The sequence below is a fragment of the Palaemon carinicauda genome, chromosome 27 (assembly GCF_036898095.1).
Source record: "Palaemon carinicauda isolate YSFRI2023 chromosome 27, ASM3689809v2, whole genome shotgun sequence".
NCBI classification, from domain to species: Eukaryota; Metazoa; Arthropoda; class Malacostraca; order Decapoda; family Palaemonidae; genus Palaemon; species Palaemon carinicauda.
The window spans coordinates 113,794-128,078 of record NC_090751.1 but is presented as its reverse complement, the minus strand read 5'-3'; the positions used below and the strand labels follow the sequence as shown (position 1 = coordinate 128,078).

At 39.8% G+C, this 14,285-nt stretch overlaps 1 protein-coding gene across 1 annotated transcript in view; it reads left to right on the top strand.

Moving 5' to 3' along the window:
- Positions 1-13,924, top strand: part of LOC137620454 (microtubule-associated protein futsch-like) — a 150,973-nt gene extending 137,049 nt beyond the window's left edge. The window contains exons 15-16 of the mRNA XM_068350611.1: positions 1,940-2,126; positions 13,785-13,924. Of these exons, the coding sequence (XP_068206712.1) occupies positions 1,940-2,126; positions 13,785-13,924 (327 nt within the window). The remainder of the gene's footprint in view (positions 1-1,939; positions 2,127-13,784) is intronic.
- The last annotated feature ends 361 nt before the right edge of the window (positions 13,925-14,285 follow it).

Genomic DNA, 14,285 nt, shown 5'->3' with positions numbered 1-14,285 from the left:
TTAACAAGAGGAAGAGAGATAAGACCGAAAAGTGTGCCTGAGTGAACCCTCAAGTAAGAGAACCCTACCCCAAGACAGTGGAAGACTATGGTACAAAGGCTATGTCACTGCCCAAGACCAGAGAACAATGGTTTGATTTTGGAAAATCCTTCTCCTAGAAGAGCTGTTTACCACAGCTAAAGTCTCTTCTACTCTTACCAAAAGAAAAGTAGCCTCTGAACAATCATAGTGTAGCAGTTAACCCCTTGAGTGAAGAAGAATTGTTTGGTAATCTTAAAGATTCTATCAAAATCCTTGGTGGAACCTATTATTGGAGAACAGATTAAACCAGGTTTCTGAACATTATACACATCTTTTATGGAGGATAACGTTCAATGTTCTCTTAATCACAACATTGGAAAACAAACTGACAATTTTTGAAGCATATACAGAAATGGTGCATCTATACGAGTAGGGAAATCTAAAATCATAACATCAGGATTATTACCCAAGGATGCCTTCATTTTAGAAGTTACGTCTAGAATAGCATTAAAAGAAAGAATCTACTATTTTCGTACAAAGTTATTTCCCACGACTGAAAACTTCCTAGCTGGCCAAACTGAACAGCATGAATTATTATACTCTACTGCCTTTTTATTGACTTAAAGATTCTAGTTAACTTCACTGTTGCAGAACTGATAATAGAGACAGTTGTAATGTTTTTGTTAAACTAATTGGAAGAATAATAAATAAAATTGGATTTGGTCCTTTAAAGGTTTAAAGGTCACTCATAAATAGTAGAAGCAAGCGACAGACTGACCATATATACAGATGATATATATATGGTGATGAGCTTATTTAAGATATTACCATGCCAGTTAGCAACATCAATAGGCCTTGATTTGCAACTGATGTCTAATTTCATGACAGCTTTCAAGTTCCTTATCGACCTGACCAAGATTTTAGGCCAGGTCTGAAAGTTCCGTATGCACCCAACCAAGAAGGCACAAGGTTTTGTTCCATCTTGGGGAAACTTCTTTGCATTTATCATGATGAATGGCCCTGAGATAAGCTTTCCTTTATCAAAATGCATTTTAACTGCTTCCAACAGTTGGTCTGGCTAATGTTGGATTAAGAATTTAACATTAGGTTGATAAGTCTATTGTAACATTAGGTGGATATAGTCTCCTGTAACATAGGTAGATGAAGTCTTCTGTAACATTAGGTTGAAGAAGTCTCCTTTAACATTAGGTCGATGAAGTTTCCTGAGGCAAGGATGTACTTTTGTTTTCTCTGGCTCTTAATATTGTTAAGCAGATTAGACCTAATCTTGTACTTCTCCATTGGTCATCTTGCATAAACCAAGATTCAATTTTTTAATGGTTCCATTTTCTCAGAGAATGGTAACGTCTGATGAAGGCACTTGTCTCCTCTGGTCTTCTTACCTACCCACCCCTTTTTTGGAAGACACTTCAGAACTCGGTGACTTTCACAATGTATACCAACAGTCTGTCAAGAATTCTAAACTTCCACTCGCATAAATGGATTAGCAATATAAAAGCCTACGTTCATATAACTAAAGGATTTTTAATCTTTCTCACATGCTGTATAACCTCATGGGAGTAGCTAAGCCTCCATCCATGAAGTCACTCAACCAAGGTGATTTTAACTGTTATTTTCCGGGAAGCTAAACAGAGAAAAGCTACTGTAATATTTTTATCATTTCTCTTTAGTTGGATTGTCCTCATAAATATTTTTACGTCTCTCCCAATCGGACTATTTATGAAAAATATGCCAAATAATATGATTTTCAGCTAACTAGATGGTCTTTTTTTAATGATATTTAAAATTTCAAACACTAAGATTACTTTGCCCAAATTTAAATTGCAAGAAACAATATGCACATAAAAGTTTTTTATTTTCCTGATTTTCTATATTGTTCTCCATTTTGCATTTACAGAGAGATGAACTAATGGAGACATCAGCAAAGAAAGTTCAGCAAGCTCCTGCCTCAATAGTAGCACCAGACTGTTTTGGGTTCCTACACAAACTAGGTGCTAGATGGCACCAATGGAAAAGGAGATACTGTGTCTTGAAGGATGCATGTCTATACCTTTATCACGACTCGGATGCAACACAAGCCATAGGTAAGTATTCCAAGCATTATTTGCTGTTAAAGTCCTGAGTCATTCAGTATATTAGGTAAGCTCATTACACTTACTAGTAATATGAAAAATTGAAAGATCCATACCTAATTGTCTGAGAGATTATGATGAAGGGTGGCAGGGATGTGTAGAATTTGCTGTCTTGTCTGTTTGTTACCTTAACTGTATCATGATAGTGTTTATGTTTGCTATTTACATAAAGTTTTGCATACTCTCTGTCAAAGGTTTAAAATATGGTAGCCTAGACTAAGGGTTCCCCATAGGTACATACTGTAGTGTTGAAACTGTAAAGGATGCTATATTTTTCTGTTTTATATGTACTGTACAACAGTATGTATTGATTAAATATGCAGTATCTGTTGATATTAATTTCATGTATGATGTCTTATCCAACTTTTAAAGATATCCGCACTGCCTTTTTGTACAAGGCATTTTGAAAAAAAATTTACGGTGCTTTGTTTACTCAGCCCTGCTTAAACCATAAATAATTACCGTATTTCCTGTGTCGCAAAACGCTGCAAGTGGTAAGACGCACCCTATGATTAGCTAAGCAGGTTTTTTGGGGAAAAAAATAAATTTATTTTACAACCTATCGTAGCAACAATTCTTAGTTGGCACCTCTACAGTGCACTTTTTCATCTGCCACAGTAAATTTCCATAATTTGAGAGTATTATGAATGTACATACATATACCAAGGCATTTCCCCCAATTTTGGGGGGGGTAGCCAACATCAAACAAGTGAAACAAAAAAGGGGACCTCTCCTCTCTACGTTCCTCCCAGCCTGACAAGGGACTCAACCGAGTTCGGCTGGTACTGCTAGGGTGCCACAGCCCACCCTCCCCCGTTATCCACCACAGATGAAGCTTCATAACACTAAATCCCCTACTGCTGCTACCTCTGCGGTCAACCAAGGCACCGGAAGAAGCAGCAGGGCCTGCCGGAACTGCGTCACAAACGCTCGCCATTCATTCCTATTTCTAGCACACACTCTTGCCTCTCTCATATCTATCTTCCTATCACCCAGAGCTTCCTTCACTCCATCCATCCACCCAAACCTTGGCCTTCCTCTTGTACTTCTCCCATCAACTCTTACATTCATCACCTCCTTTAATAGACAGCCATTTTCCATTCTCTCAACATGGCCAAACCACCTCAACACATTCATATCCACTATAGCTGCTAACTCATTTTTTACACCCGTTCTCACCCTCACTACTTCGTTCCTAACCCTATCTTCTCGAGATACACCAGCCATACTCCTTAGACACTTCATCTCAAAAACATTCAATTTCTGTCTCTCCGTCACTTTCATTCCCCACAACTCCGATCCATACATCACAGTTGGTACAATCACTTTCTCATACAGAACTCTCTTTACATTCATGCCCAACCCTCTATTATTTACTACTCCCTTAACTGCCCCCAACACTTTGCATCCTTCATTCACTCTCTGATGTACATCTGCTTCCACTCCACCATTTGCTGCAACAACAGACCCCAAGTACATAAACTGATCCACCTCCTCAAGTAACTCTCCATTCAACATGACATTCAACCTCACACCACCTTCCCTTCTCATACATTTCATAACCTTACTCTTACCCACATTAACTTTCAACTTCCTTCTCTCACACACCCTTCCAAATTCTGTCACTAATCTGCCAAGCTTCTCTTCCGCGTCTGCAACTAGTACAGTATCATCCGCAAACAACAACTGATTTACCTCCCATTCATGGTCATTCTCGTCTACCAGTTTCAATCCTCGTCCAAGCACTTAAGCATTCCCCTCTCTCACCACTCCATCAACATACAAGTTAAACAACCACGGCGACATCACACATCCCTGTCACAGCCCCACTCTTAAGAACAGTAACATTAAAATAGATATCTCCTATATAAACTATAAAAACTAACAAAACAAGAGGAAGAGAAATAAGATAGAATAGTGTGCCCGAGTGTACCCTCAATCAAGAGAACTCTAACCCAAGACAATGGAAGACCATGGCACAGAGGCTATGGCACTACCCAAGACTAGAGAACTTTAGCGAGGAAGCAACCACCCCTTTTGCTCACTGACAAACCACTTTAATTGGAGACTGGTAAATTTGTGTAAAGCACTTGGGTTTGTATACAGTAGTTAGGAAAAAAAAAAGTCGCTTCCAAATTTGCCATTTGCTCATGCACAAATACAAAACCAAGGGCTCTATGTAGGAGACTCACCCCCAGGAGAGTGGAAGTCCCTTTTCCAATAAGCTGCAATTTTACCTGTGATCTCTACACTCGAGCTTGATCATGCATAGGGAATGAGAATCTGAACACCTCATTAAAAAATGGCATGACAATGCGAACAAGTCTTGTGTACTAGAGATTAGCGAGCATAAAGAAATTTTTGTGACCATGTCTAAGGCAAAACAAAAGGTTTACCTAGATACTCTGCACTCTCCTTCATGAGGAGTGTGGGACCAACACTTTTATGCATGCACTAGTGCAGTATAAAACAGCTACATGCTAGATGAGGCTTACCTGAAGACAGATTGAATCCAGGTGACAGGTTGTCAAATGCTGTACCTTGAGAGAGGATGAAGTAAAGAAAGATTAACTCGTGATCTTTATTCTCTATCATCTGCTAATGACCCTGTGAAAGGAGCTGAGCTAAGGTAGTCAAACCAATTGCTGTGTAGCTACAGCAGGTCCTAGGGGGAACGTATCTAGTGACCTCTGGATCAAGTCTGCAGGTAGTGGACCATGAAAGGTTTTCAGATGTTTCCAAACTTCTGCTTATAGTACCTGCGTCACAGAGAAATTCTTTTGAGAGCCATGGGTGTGCTTACACGCTTGAGGTTATGAGTCTTAGGTTGTGTCCCGCTTTGGGAGGAAGGTGAACGATTGACAACACGGTCCATGACCTCTCCGATCTATGCAGATAGTGTTCTTACTCATCTTGTTCTTTTCTTTACTGTCCCACTGCTGCCAAAGAGATGTTTTTTGGGGGGATGAACTCCACTTGTGCACTTAAGATAAAGCTTTAGCACCCTCGGTGAACACAATAGGCGCCAATCAGAATTATTCATGTTGTAGGAGAGACCATGAAGATCGCAGACCCTCTTAGCTGAGGCAAGATTGCACAAGACCATTTTAAAGATAAGGCTTTGGTCCATAACCAAGTTCAATGGCTTGTACTTGGCTTATTTCAAAGAGGTGAGTAGTTGTTCATGATCCAGGGAAGTAGTCTCACTTACAAATGTGGGCCAGCCTGTTCAAAGCTTTGTATGAGCATAGACAGCTCTACCAAAGATGAAATATTGACTACTTTCAGCATGAAGACGTAGCTGAAGTAGCAATAGCCCTTGACCGCTGACACTGAACAGAGTTTTTCCTCTCAGATAAAGTAAAAATTAGGCTATCAGGGGTATAGTAGCCCTGAGTAGGTAATGGCCCCTTGCACACCAACCACAGCAAATGGCCCACTTTGCTTGATCGATTGAGGAAGATGACTTCCTGAGGTATCAGACATCTATTTCGGAAATTTCTGCAAAAATGCTGTATCTGAGAAGACGAAAGATAATCTCCAATTGTTAAGATGTAGGGACTCCACTGAATTGTGGAAGATCTGGCCGTGTGATTGTCATAACAGGTTGGGGAAGGTCCGGGTACCACTCTACTTGCGGCCACAGCAGAGCAATGAGAGTCATATTTAGGTTGTGAGTTGATCTGACTCTGTTGTGCGCTTTCCTTAACGGGCAAAGTGAAGGAAAGGCCTAGACATCTTGATTGTTCCAATTGATGTAGGAAGGCAGCCTGGAATGTCACTTTGGGATCTAGAACTGGAGAAGTTTCTGGTTGAGGGATGTTTTAAAAAGGTCTATCACTGTCAAACCCCATAAGGTCAGTATCGTGTTCCCTATCCAAGGATTTAAAACCACTCAGAACCAACTATCTGAGTCTTCCTGCTCATTTTGTTAGCCAGGATGATGATCTTGCCCTGAATGAAGTGGGCTGACAGGTCGATTGCTTTGTTCTTCTTACAGTTATTATTATTACTTTTTAAGCTAAAACCCTAATTGGAAAAGCAACATGCTATAAGCCCGAGGGCTCCAGCTGGGAAAATAGCCCAGTGAGGAAAGGAAATAAGGAAAACTACAAGAAAATTAATTAAAGATTGAAATAAAATATTTTAAGAACAGTAACAACATTAAAATGAATATTACATATATGAATTATAAAAATTAAAAAAAAAAAAACAAGAGGAAGAGAAATAAGATAAAATAGTGTGCCCGAGTGTACCCTCAAACTAGAGAACTCTACCCCAAGACAGTGAAAGATCATGGTACAGAGGCTAAGGCACTATCCAAGACCAGATAACAATGGTTTGATTTTCGAGCGTCCTTTTCCTAGAAGAGCTGCTTACCATAGCTAAAGAGTCTTCTACCCTTAGTAAGAGGAAAGTGGCCACTGAACAATTTGCAATATTTAACCCCTTAAGCAAGGAAGAATTTTTTGGTAATCTCAGTGTTGTCAGGTGTATGAAGACAGAGGAGAATATATAAAGAATACACTAGACTATTCGATGTATGTGTAGGCAAAAGGAAAATGAGCCGTAACCAGAAAGAAGGATCCAATGTAGTACTGTCTAGCCAGTCAAAGGACCCAATAACTCTCTAGCGGTAGTATCTCAACGGGGTTTGCAGGATTTGTATAGCTATAAGGCAGAGCTGCTCTGAATTGGTGCCTCCTTGTTTGTTTAGATTTCCCATTATGGTCATGATGTTGCTCATCAATACAATAAAGTGGTCTGATTGGAATGGTTGAAAATATTGGAGGGCTAGAAAGGTTGCTTTTAGATTTTAACTAGTTAATATGGCACTGTCGATCTAAATCGGGCCACCATCCTAACACCACATGTCAGAGCAGGTGGGCTCCCTACTCTTCCTTTGAATCCTCCATGAACAGCTCAAGTTCCGGAGGGAGGTACAGCAAGTTAATGCCTGAGGAGGTTGGTTTTGGAAAGCCACCAATTCAGAACTTGTCTCTACTCCTCTTCTAACAGAATCATAACTTCTGGAGGATCCTTGTTCTACAATCAATGGGCTTTCAATTTTTATTTTTAAGGTTCGCATGCGAAGGCAGCTGCTCGGAACTAGGCATTCTAGAAATGCCAATTGTCCTAGCAGTCTTTGCCCACGCAGAGCCTGCAAAGATCTTTGCTCCAAAAATGGAATCACAACCTCAAAATTTTTCTAGGTATCCAATGGAGAGCGCATTTGTGGTGCTTGTAAAGGAAAACCCTCTCCTGAATGAATGTATCGCAGAAATGGTCTTCAGTCTTTGAAAAACTGGACCCTCGCGTAGGACAAGCATGCTTACTTAGCACTAAGCAGCTCTCATAACTTGTTGGAACAGTTACTTCTCTCGTAAGAGAGCGAGCTCTGCAGGTTTGCAAGTGGTGTGTGCCTTGATACAGGAGCACGAGAAAAGAGTGCTTGGGCTACATGTACTCGGGAAAAGAGAGCTTTGGCTACAGGTGCACGAGAAAAGAGCTTGTGCCTTGATACAGGTGCACAAAAAAAAAGAGAGCTTTGGCTACAGGTGCACAAGAAAAGAGCTTGGGCTACAGGTGCATGAACACTGTCCGCAAGTTCTACCTCATAAGGTACGTTGACACAGCTATCAGGTAGTGAGTGGAAGCCAAAGGGAGCCCGAGGAGCCCGAGCTGAAAGCGAGTGCTGATAGAGAACCGTAGTGTTATCCCTCACAACAGGCGGTAGGCCCGTGCACGCTTCAGAAGATGTTGCTCTCTCAACTACAATATATGGTTGGTCCACATACTGTATCATGAAGTCTAGTGGTCTGATTGCTTGTCTGACATACAAACCAGTTCAAGACAAAGAGGTCTATGACCAGTCTCGAACCTCCAGATACCTTCTCGACCAGAAAGAGTTGTATGAAGAAGCCTGGGGACCTGTTGCAGGCCCCATGTAGAGCGCTTGTCCACAATTCACTAGGCAGTTTTTACATGTATAAACATAATAAAACATTAAATTGCATTACAGCCTACCGTTCAGGTCGACACCAAGTTTATTTTTCAAATAAATCATACTTTTACAAAGAAGTATAGATATAACATTGCATATTCCAAGAACTCCTACAAATGCAGTAGTTTTGATGTAACATTGCATATATAAAACAAAATTAACAATAAACTCATTCAAATTAATATAAGCCTCCTTTGCCACTCAGATAAAACCATATATTTTAACTGTTTAAACTTTTTAAATCTTTTAAAGTTTTGAAAAACTATAGAAACCTGTGTATCCACAGCAATAATGCCGAGTAGACTAAATTTGAGTGGCAGAACATTCTTATTTAGCAATGTAATAATAATAAATTTGACTTAAACAGGCTAGTGTGTGCTAGAAAGGGACCACTTGATAAAACCTCTTCAAAACATCAAATACATTTTACCCCATACTGAAGTAACAAGACACTAACATCTACTTACATGTCTTTTGGGCAATTATTTTTCGCTATACTTCGTAACATGAAAAAATTTATTCTAACATCATCTGAACCTCTGCTCTCAAGGCTATGTCCTTTACCGATCTTTGCGTAAAAGATGGTAGCTTAATATATTGGCTAATATTACTCAATATTGTATCTTCTGATAAAAAGGAAGAAAGCTGACATGCTGGTGAAAGAAGGTGAGCATATTTGTGCAAATGCGAAGGTACATGAGTGAGCTCCAGAGAGCTTCTTATCTGCTGCATGATCTCTCCCTCTGCTTGGAGGCTAAAACCTTTGACAGTTTCTGGCAGTAGGCTAATGTTGGCAAGTTAGAGGGAGGCGAGTTGGTGTATGGGAGGAATCCTGAATGGAGCATGAACATGTCCCAAGCTCCTTGTTCCCACAGATTGCATTGAAGGAGGAATCCCTCTCCTAGCGAGACAAAAATTATTAAACACTAAAGGATTTTGCATGCCATCCTTGCCCAGTGGGCATGCTAGGCGTTAATGTGTTATTACAATTTTCTTATGTATTTGTCAATAGTGGCTGGTATTTCCAGTAGGTCACCCATCAAAGTAATGACCCCCTCAACATTGCTTAGCTTTGCTGATTAGAGGAGAAGCAGTGTTCTCAATGTGGTATTGACGTTGACTCTCATGGCTGATGACTGGCCCTTCTTGACCAGTATCTGTTAGTGTTTTGTAAAAACACAATAGAGGGTTAGGAGTGTTACTCCCCTAGAAGAGCAATCTAACAGTCTGGACCAAGGGATTGTAGTTGAAAAGTATGAGACAGAATAAACAGATGGGAGGGTGCGCTATCAATTACAAGCAACCACTTGAGAAATTAGACAGCAACTTGCGATCATGCACTCATATCACACCACATTTTAATAATGTGTATACCCCTAGTAGTATATCTAGTATAGCTCTAATGGGAGAGCAAACTAGAGAGATGCAACTACTGTAAGAGGTGAGAAAACAATAAACAGATTAGCGGTAACGAGCATATGAGTGGTAACGTCCCCAAGCTGCTTGCCTTGGGGTATCATTCCTATGTTCGCTTAGCAAAGAGAGCATAATCACAGTCTTGGACTGTTGAGGAGAAAAAAAATCGCGTTCAAGCTTTTGTAGTTTCTTACTCCTACCAATCAGTCTTTAAAGAATACTTGTTATAAAAGAAATTGGAAGGGTAGAGATCTTGTTCCTCCCCCCCCCCCCCCCTATTTAAACCCCATTGGCTGACTAACTATCTTCCTGAGGCAGAGAGAATGTAATGTACACCCCAGCGCTTGTTCAGGAAATGCCTCTATGTATAAATCTTTCAAAATAACTACGGTATTGAAGTTAACTGTTTAAACTCGTAGTCCCAGAGTGGGACCAATCTACTGCCATGTGAAAGCTAGGTGAACGTTTTACCACTGTAAAGTACTAGATTTGCTTCCTGACGCATTTCTTTTGTCTGGGTGAGAAAGTGCTTCACACAAGCACACCTGATATTATGTTTTTCTTTATCAGCAATGTGAATGCATGACAATAACCTTGTACCTACGATAGGGTGAAATATTACAAATTAAGTAATTTATATTTTCCCAAAAAGCATCTGTCTGAATCCTTAGTAGAGTCTTCCGATGAACTCGCTAATTATTTACAGGTACACCAGATATTTTCTAAGCGTAAATCTTATGCTAGAGAGAGAGAAAAGTCTTATCTTCCATTAACCACTCTACCATTCATGGCTTATGATATATCAATGAGGGAGCACCATCTCACAGGCCCATTATGAGTTGGAAAAGCATGTACACACTTGGACAGTTGACAAAGCGGTAGAGCTGTCAGCGATACTTATTCAGATGAGGAATGTGCAAGCAGACTCACTCGGTCGTCAGGGAAACTATGTAAAGTCCGAAGTGATCCCTATATCCTGGCCTGCCAGCAAGGTTTCTTGCTCTTTAGGAATCGCCATCGATTGACCTACTGGTGATTCAGTTTAAAAAGAAACTTCCAGCATTTAGCTCTCCAGTTCCATACTGTTGGCAGCATTCAAGGACACCTTCCCATCCTTTTATCTGATTAACAGATGGCTTACAACAACAAATAGTATCCAGATCAGCTGATTTTCTCTTCTACCTTTGTTGGGGGAAGATCCTGTCTCTATGGTGAAAGGCTATTGCTCAACCTTGAACCAGGTTTTCAGACTAGGGCTAAGACTTTTCCTCTTTGTGGGACAATTATCATCTCATGAGGAGCTTGAAACAGTCTTGCCCTTCTCAGGAACTCGAATAGCAGATTGGAATGTTTTTAGAGTCCCGAGCTGTCTGGTATCTCAAGCAGGCCTGCATGAATGGCAGATAAAGATCTAATCCACAAAACGGGTAGGCAAGCAACGTGACTGTCCCTGTATCCCAAATTAATCTGAAGGATGGATGGAGGACTCCAAGCCTCAACTGTTCACAGGTTTGAGTCCTCCTTTCTCTTCTCTACAAGAAGTGACTTGTGGGGATCAGGAAGATTTGCCTCTCTATCTTGTGAAGACACTATGACATTTCCTTATATCATGGGAAGGAAAAAAAAAAAGATCCAAAAATGCTCTTTCCGTATGTCTTTGTGGGTTCAGATGTGCTTCCCAGCAAGCAATGAGACAGAAGAACAATCCTGGATTTGAGCATGCAAAGTCAGAGATATTGCACCTACCTTAGCTCTCAGGAGAAACCTGTCTTTGGTGCAGGTCTACTAGGATTGTATCCACAGGTTTCTGGATACCTTTACCCTTGGCCTTTTGGTATTTGTTGAGAGAACTTGGCTCCTTAATGGGATCAAAAACATCTTGCCTAAGATAGCTTTCACAACACAAGTCGAGAGCTAGTGGTACGATTGAATGGACTTTTGTCTCTTCCTTCTTCCCCCTCTTTTGGGGTGTAGCAGGTCATTCTTTAGTATGTTGGACCAGACACCAGTTGCAGGTAAACCACATGATTAAGCAGTATTTGTTTAACAGACAAGTTTTGTTTAGAAGGATGTACCATATCCTTCCAACTTTAGAAGTATCTACCCAATCCTTCCAGACATGAGAGAGGATGATCACACATTCAGACAATATATCCTCTCTCTCCCTCTCTAAATTTGCTTGATAATCTCCAGCCAAGAAGATCGTGCCAGTGTCACCAAACTACTACCAAAGCAGTGTAGGTCCTAGGGTATTTCACTTTGCACTTTCTCATCAAACTAGGGTGCAACTTAACACAAGTCGGCAAGGAACTACCAAAGTCATCCTACAACCAGAATGCTAGTTCACTTAGTGGACTGAACTAAATGTGAAAAAGTGTAGAAATTATTGGTATCCCAAGGGTGCTGAACTCATTGGTATCTTGAAGAGAAATAATATGCCAAATTTTTCATGCGAGCTAGGATTGTAATCAGTCTCATTGAAGGGTTTATCAGGAACAAATCTAGCAAATTCTTTTGCATACCAGCTAAAAGTTTCCAATTGGCATTTGATGATTGGAGTTATAAATCTTTGAGGCACTCCTTCACCACATTGAGGCAGTCAGCAATAGTGAAAATCTAACATGTTGCATCACTTCCAAGTTGTTAGAATCTTACATCTATGAATGATTTTGGCCTAACCTTCATAGGTTTATTTTAATTGGCCTTTAAAAGCTTTTAATGACCCCCCTGTTCAAGTCCTGAATTGAGCACCATGGGCGAGTCTTAATCAGAAGGAATAAAAAGGATCTACTGTACACCCTACTCACTCCTAGCATTTGCGTTCTGATGCAAAACAGAACCAAGCACGCTGGGCTTGCAGACCAATCTCAGGGATCAGCTGTAAATGCTATGAATCCTATGCTGGATGGCAACTAACCGTGTACAATCCTAGACTGTCTGGGACATTATCATACACAGAACAACCATCTTTGTAATGGTATTGTGTAAGGTAATAGCACCACCAGAAGGAGGAGACCGGTTATGTGGAAATCCCTATACATACAGCATCAATTATATTAAAACAAGATCAACTGCAGTCTTAGGAAACAGGAAATCTTCCTTTTATATTCCTAAGATATGTGAGCAAGACAGAAAAAGGCATCTTCTTGCTTTAGAAAATTTGGTAGGCAACAATAAGCAAATGCATGGGCTATTACTTATTAAGAGTTGTGCCCAATATCTCTCTCTCTCTCTCTCTCTCTCTCTCTCTCTCTCTCTCTCTCTCTCTCTCTCTCTCTCTCTCTCTCTCTCTCTCAAATATGGTGTTATCATTTGAGTGTAACAGTAGCACCTCGGAAATATTGGTCATCCTCCAACAATACTTCTGGCACTTGGCGAAAAAACTTGGACAGAATTCTGCCCTCAGCATAAAAGAGACAGAAAGATCAGTGTACAATGGTGACATACGAGAACCAACACATTCATTCCCAGATCATGTTTGCTAATTATTTCTTACAGCAAGACTCTCTGACAGTATTCAAATTCTTGTAAAACAATATCATAAGGAATCCCGTTAAGTCTAAAACATCCAACACTTCCACCCTCTCAATGCTCAAGCAGCCCAGTAATAGCAAAGCTCAAGACATTTTTTCTTACAGTATGGCTGACAAAAAAATAAATGCTGACAGTCCAATTAATAGGTGGTGTCTTAACCTCTCTCTCATATGCCACTAGTTTAGGTACTCTTTTGCCAGGTTTCAATGGCCAACCATGCAAGCTTTCATAAAGGTATATCAATATAAAATGTTAATGGTTTGTGACGTTGTAACTGCTAATATTGGAGTTTCATTAGTTAAACATATAAATATGTATATTTTTCAATTACAATACTGTACTGAATTTACAAGACCACACTCAATAAGTTCTTTCAAGGTAGTTCTTGATCGCTGTATTCTCTTAAAACAATAATGCCTACAATTCCTTCCCCTTGACTTTCAATTAAGTGATCCCACTAGATTTAAAGAAAAAAAATAAGTGTAACCACATGCAGTACAGTATTAATTAAATATATTAATGATTATAACTCATGATATCGAGTCCCAAGTATTAATTTTGTGTCATATGTAATGTACTGTATATGCATTCCTATGTTTCAAGTGGCACCCCTTGTTGTTGGTCAGCATTATGCTTAAGTATATTCCCTTTTGCAGGTGTGGTTCACCTTCATGGGTACAGGGTCCAGAGCACAAGCATTGGTGGGAAGAAACACGCCTTTGAACTCCTGCCTCCAGAGCCCAAGTTTAGACACTTTTACTTTTACACCGAGTCTGATAGCGACAAGAAAAGGTAAGGAGTAATATTGTCTTTTACTTGATCATTGTTAGATAGTAAACTTATAATTCTAAATACATCTAGTATTATTAAAATCATAAATACATCTAGTATTAGTAAAATCATTTCACTGTATAATCTCCTTAAGATGTGCCAAATTTGTGCATTTGAAAGGCAATCTAAAACACCTCTTATTTGTTGACATTTACTATTGAAGCCAATTTAAATAATGTTGATGGTTGTCGAAATATTAAGAGTAATGTGTGCATGAAGAATACTAAGACTTGCATTTTTATTAAACTCATACCCGAGAAGCTTTGTGCCTTGTATTTTTACAAAAATTCCCAAGAAGCCAAAGCCACAGATATCCATGTGTTTCA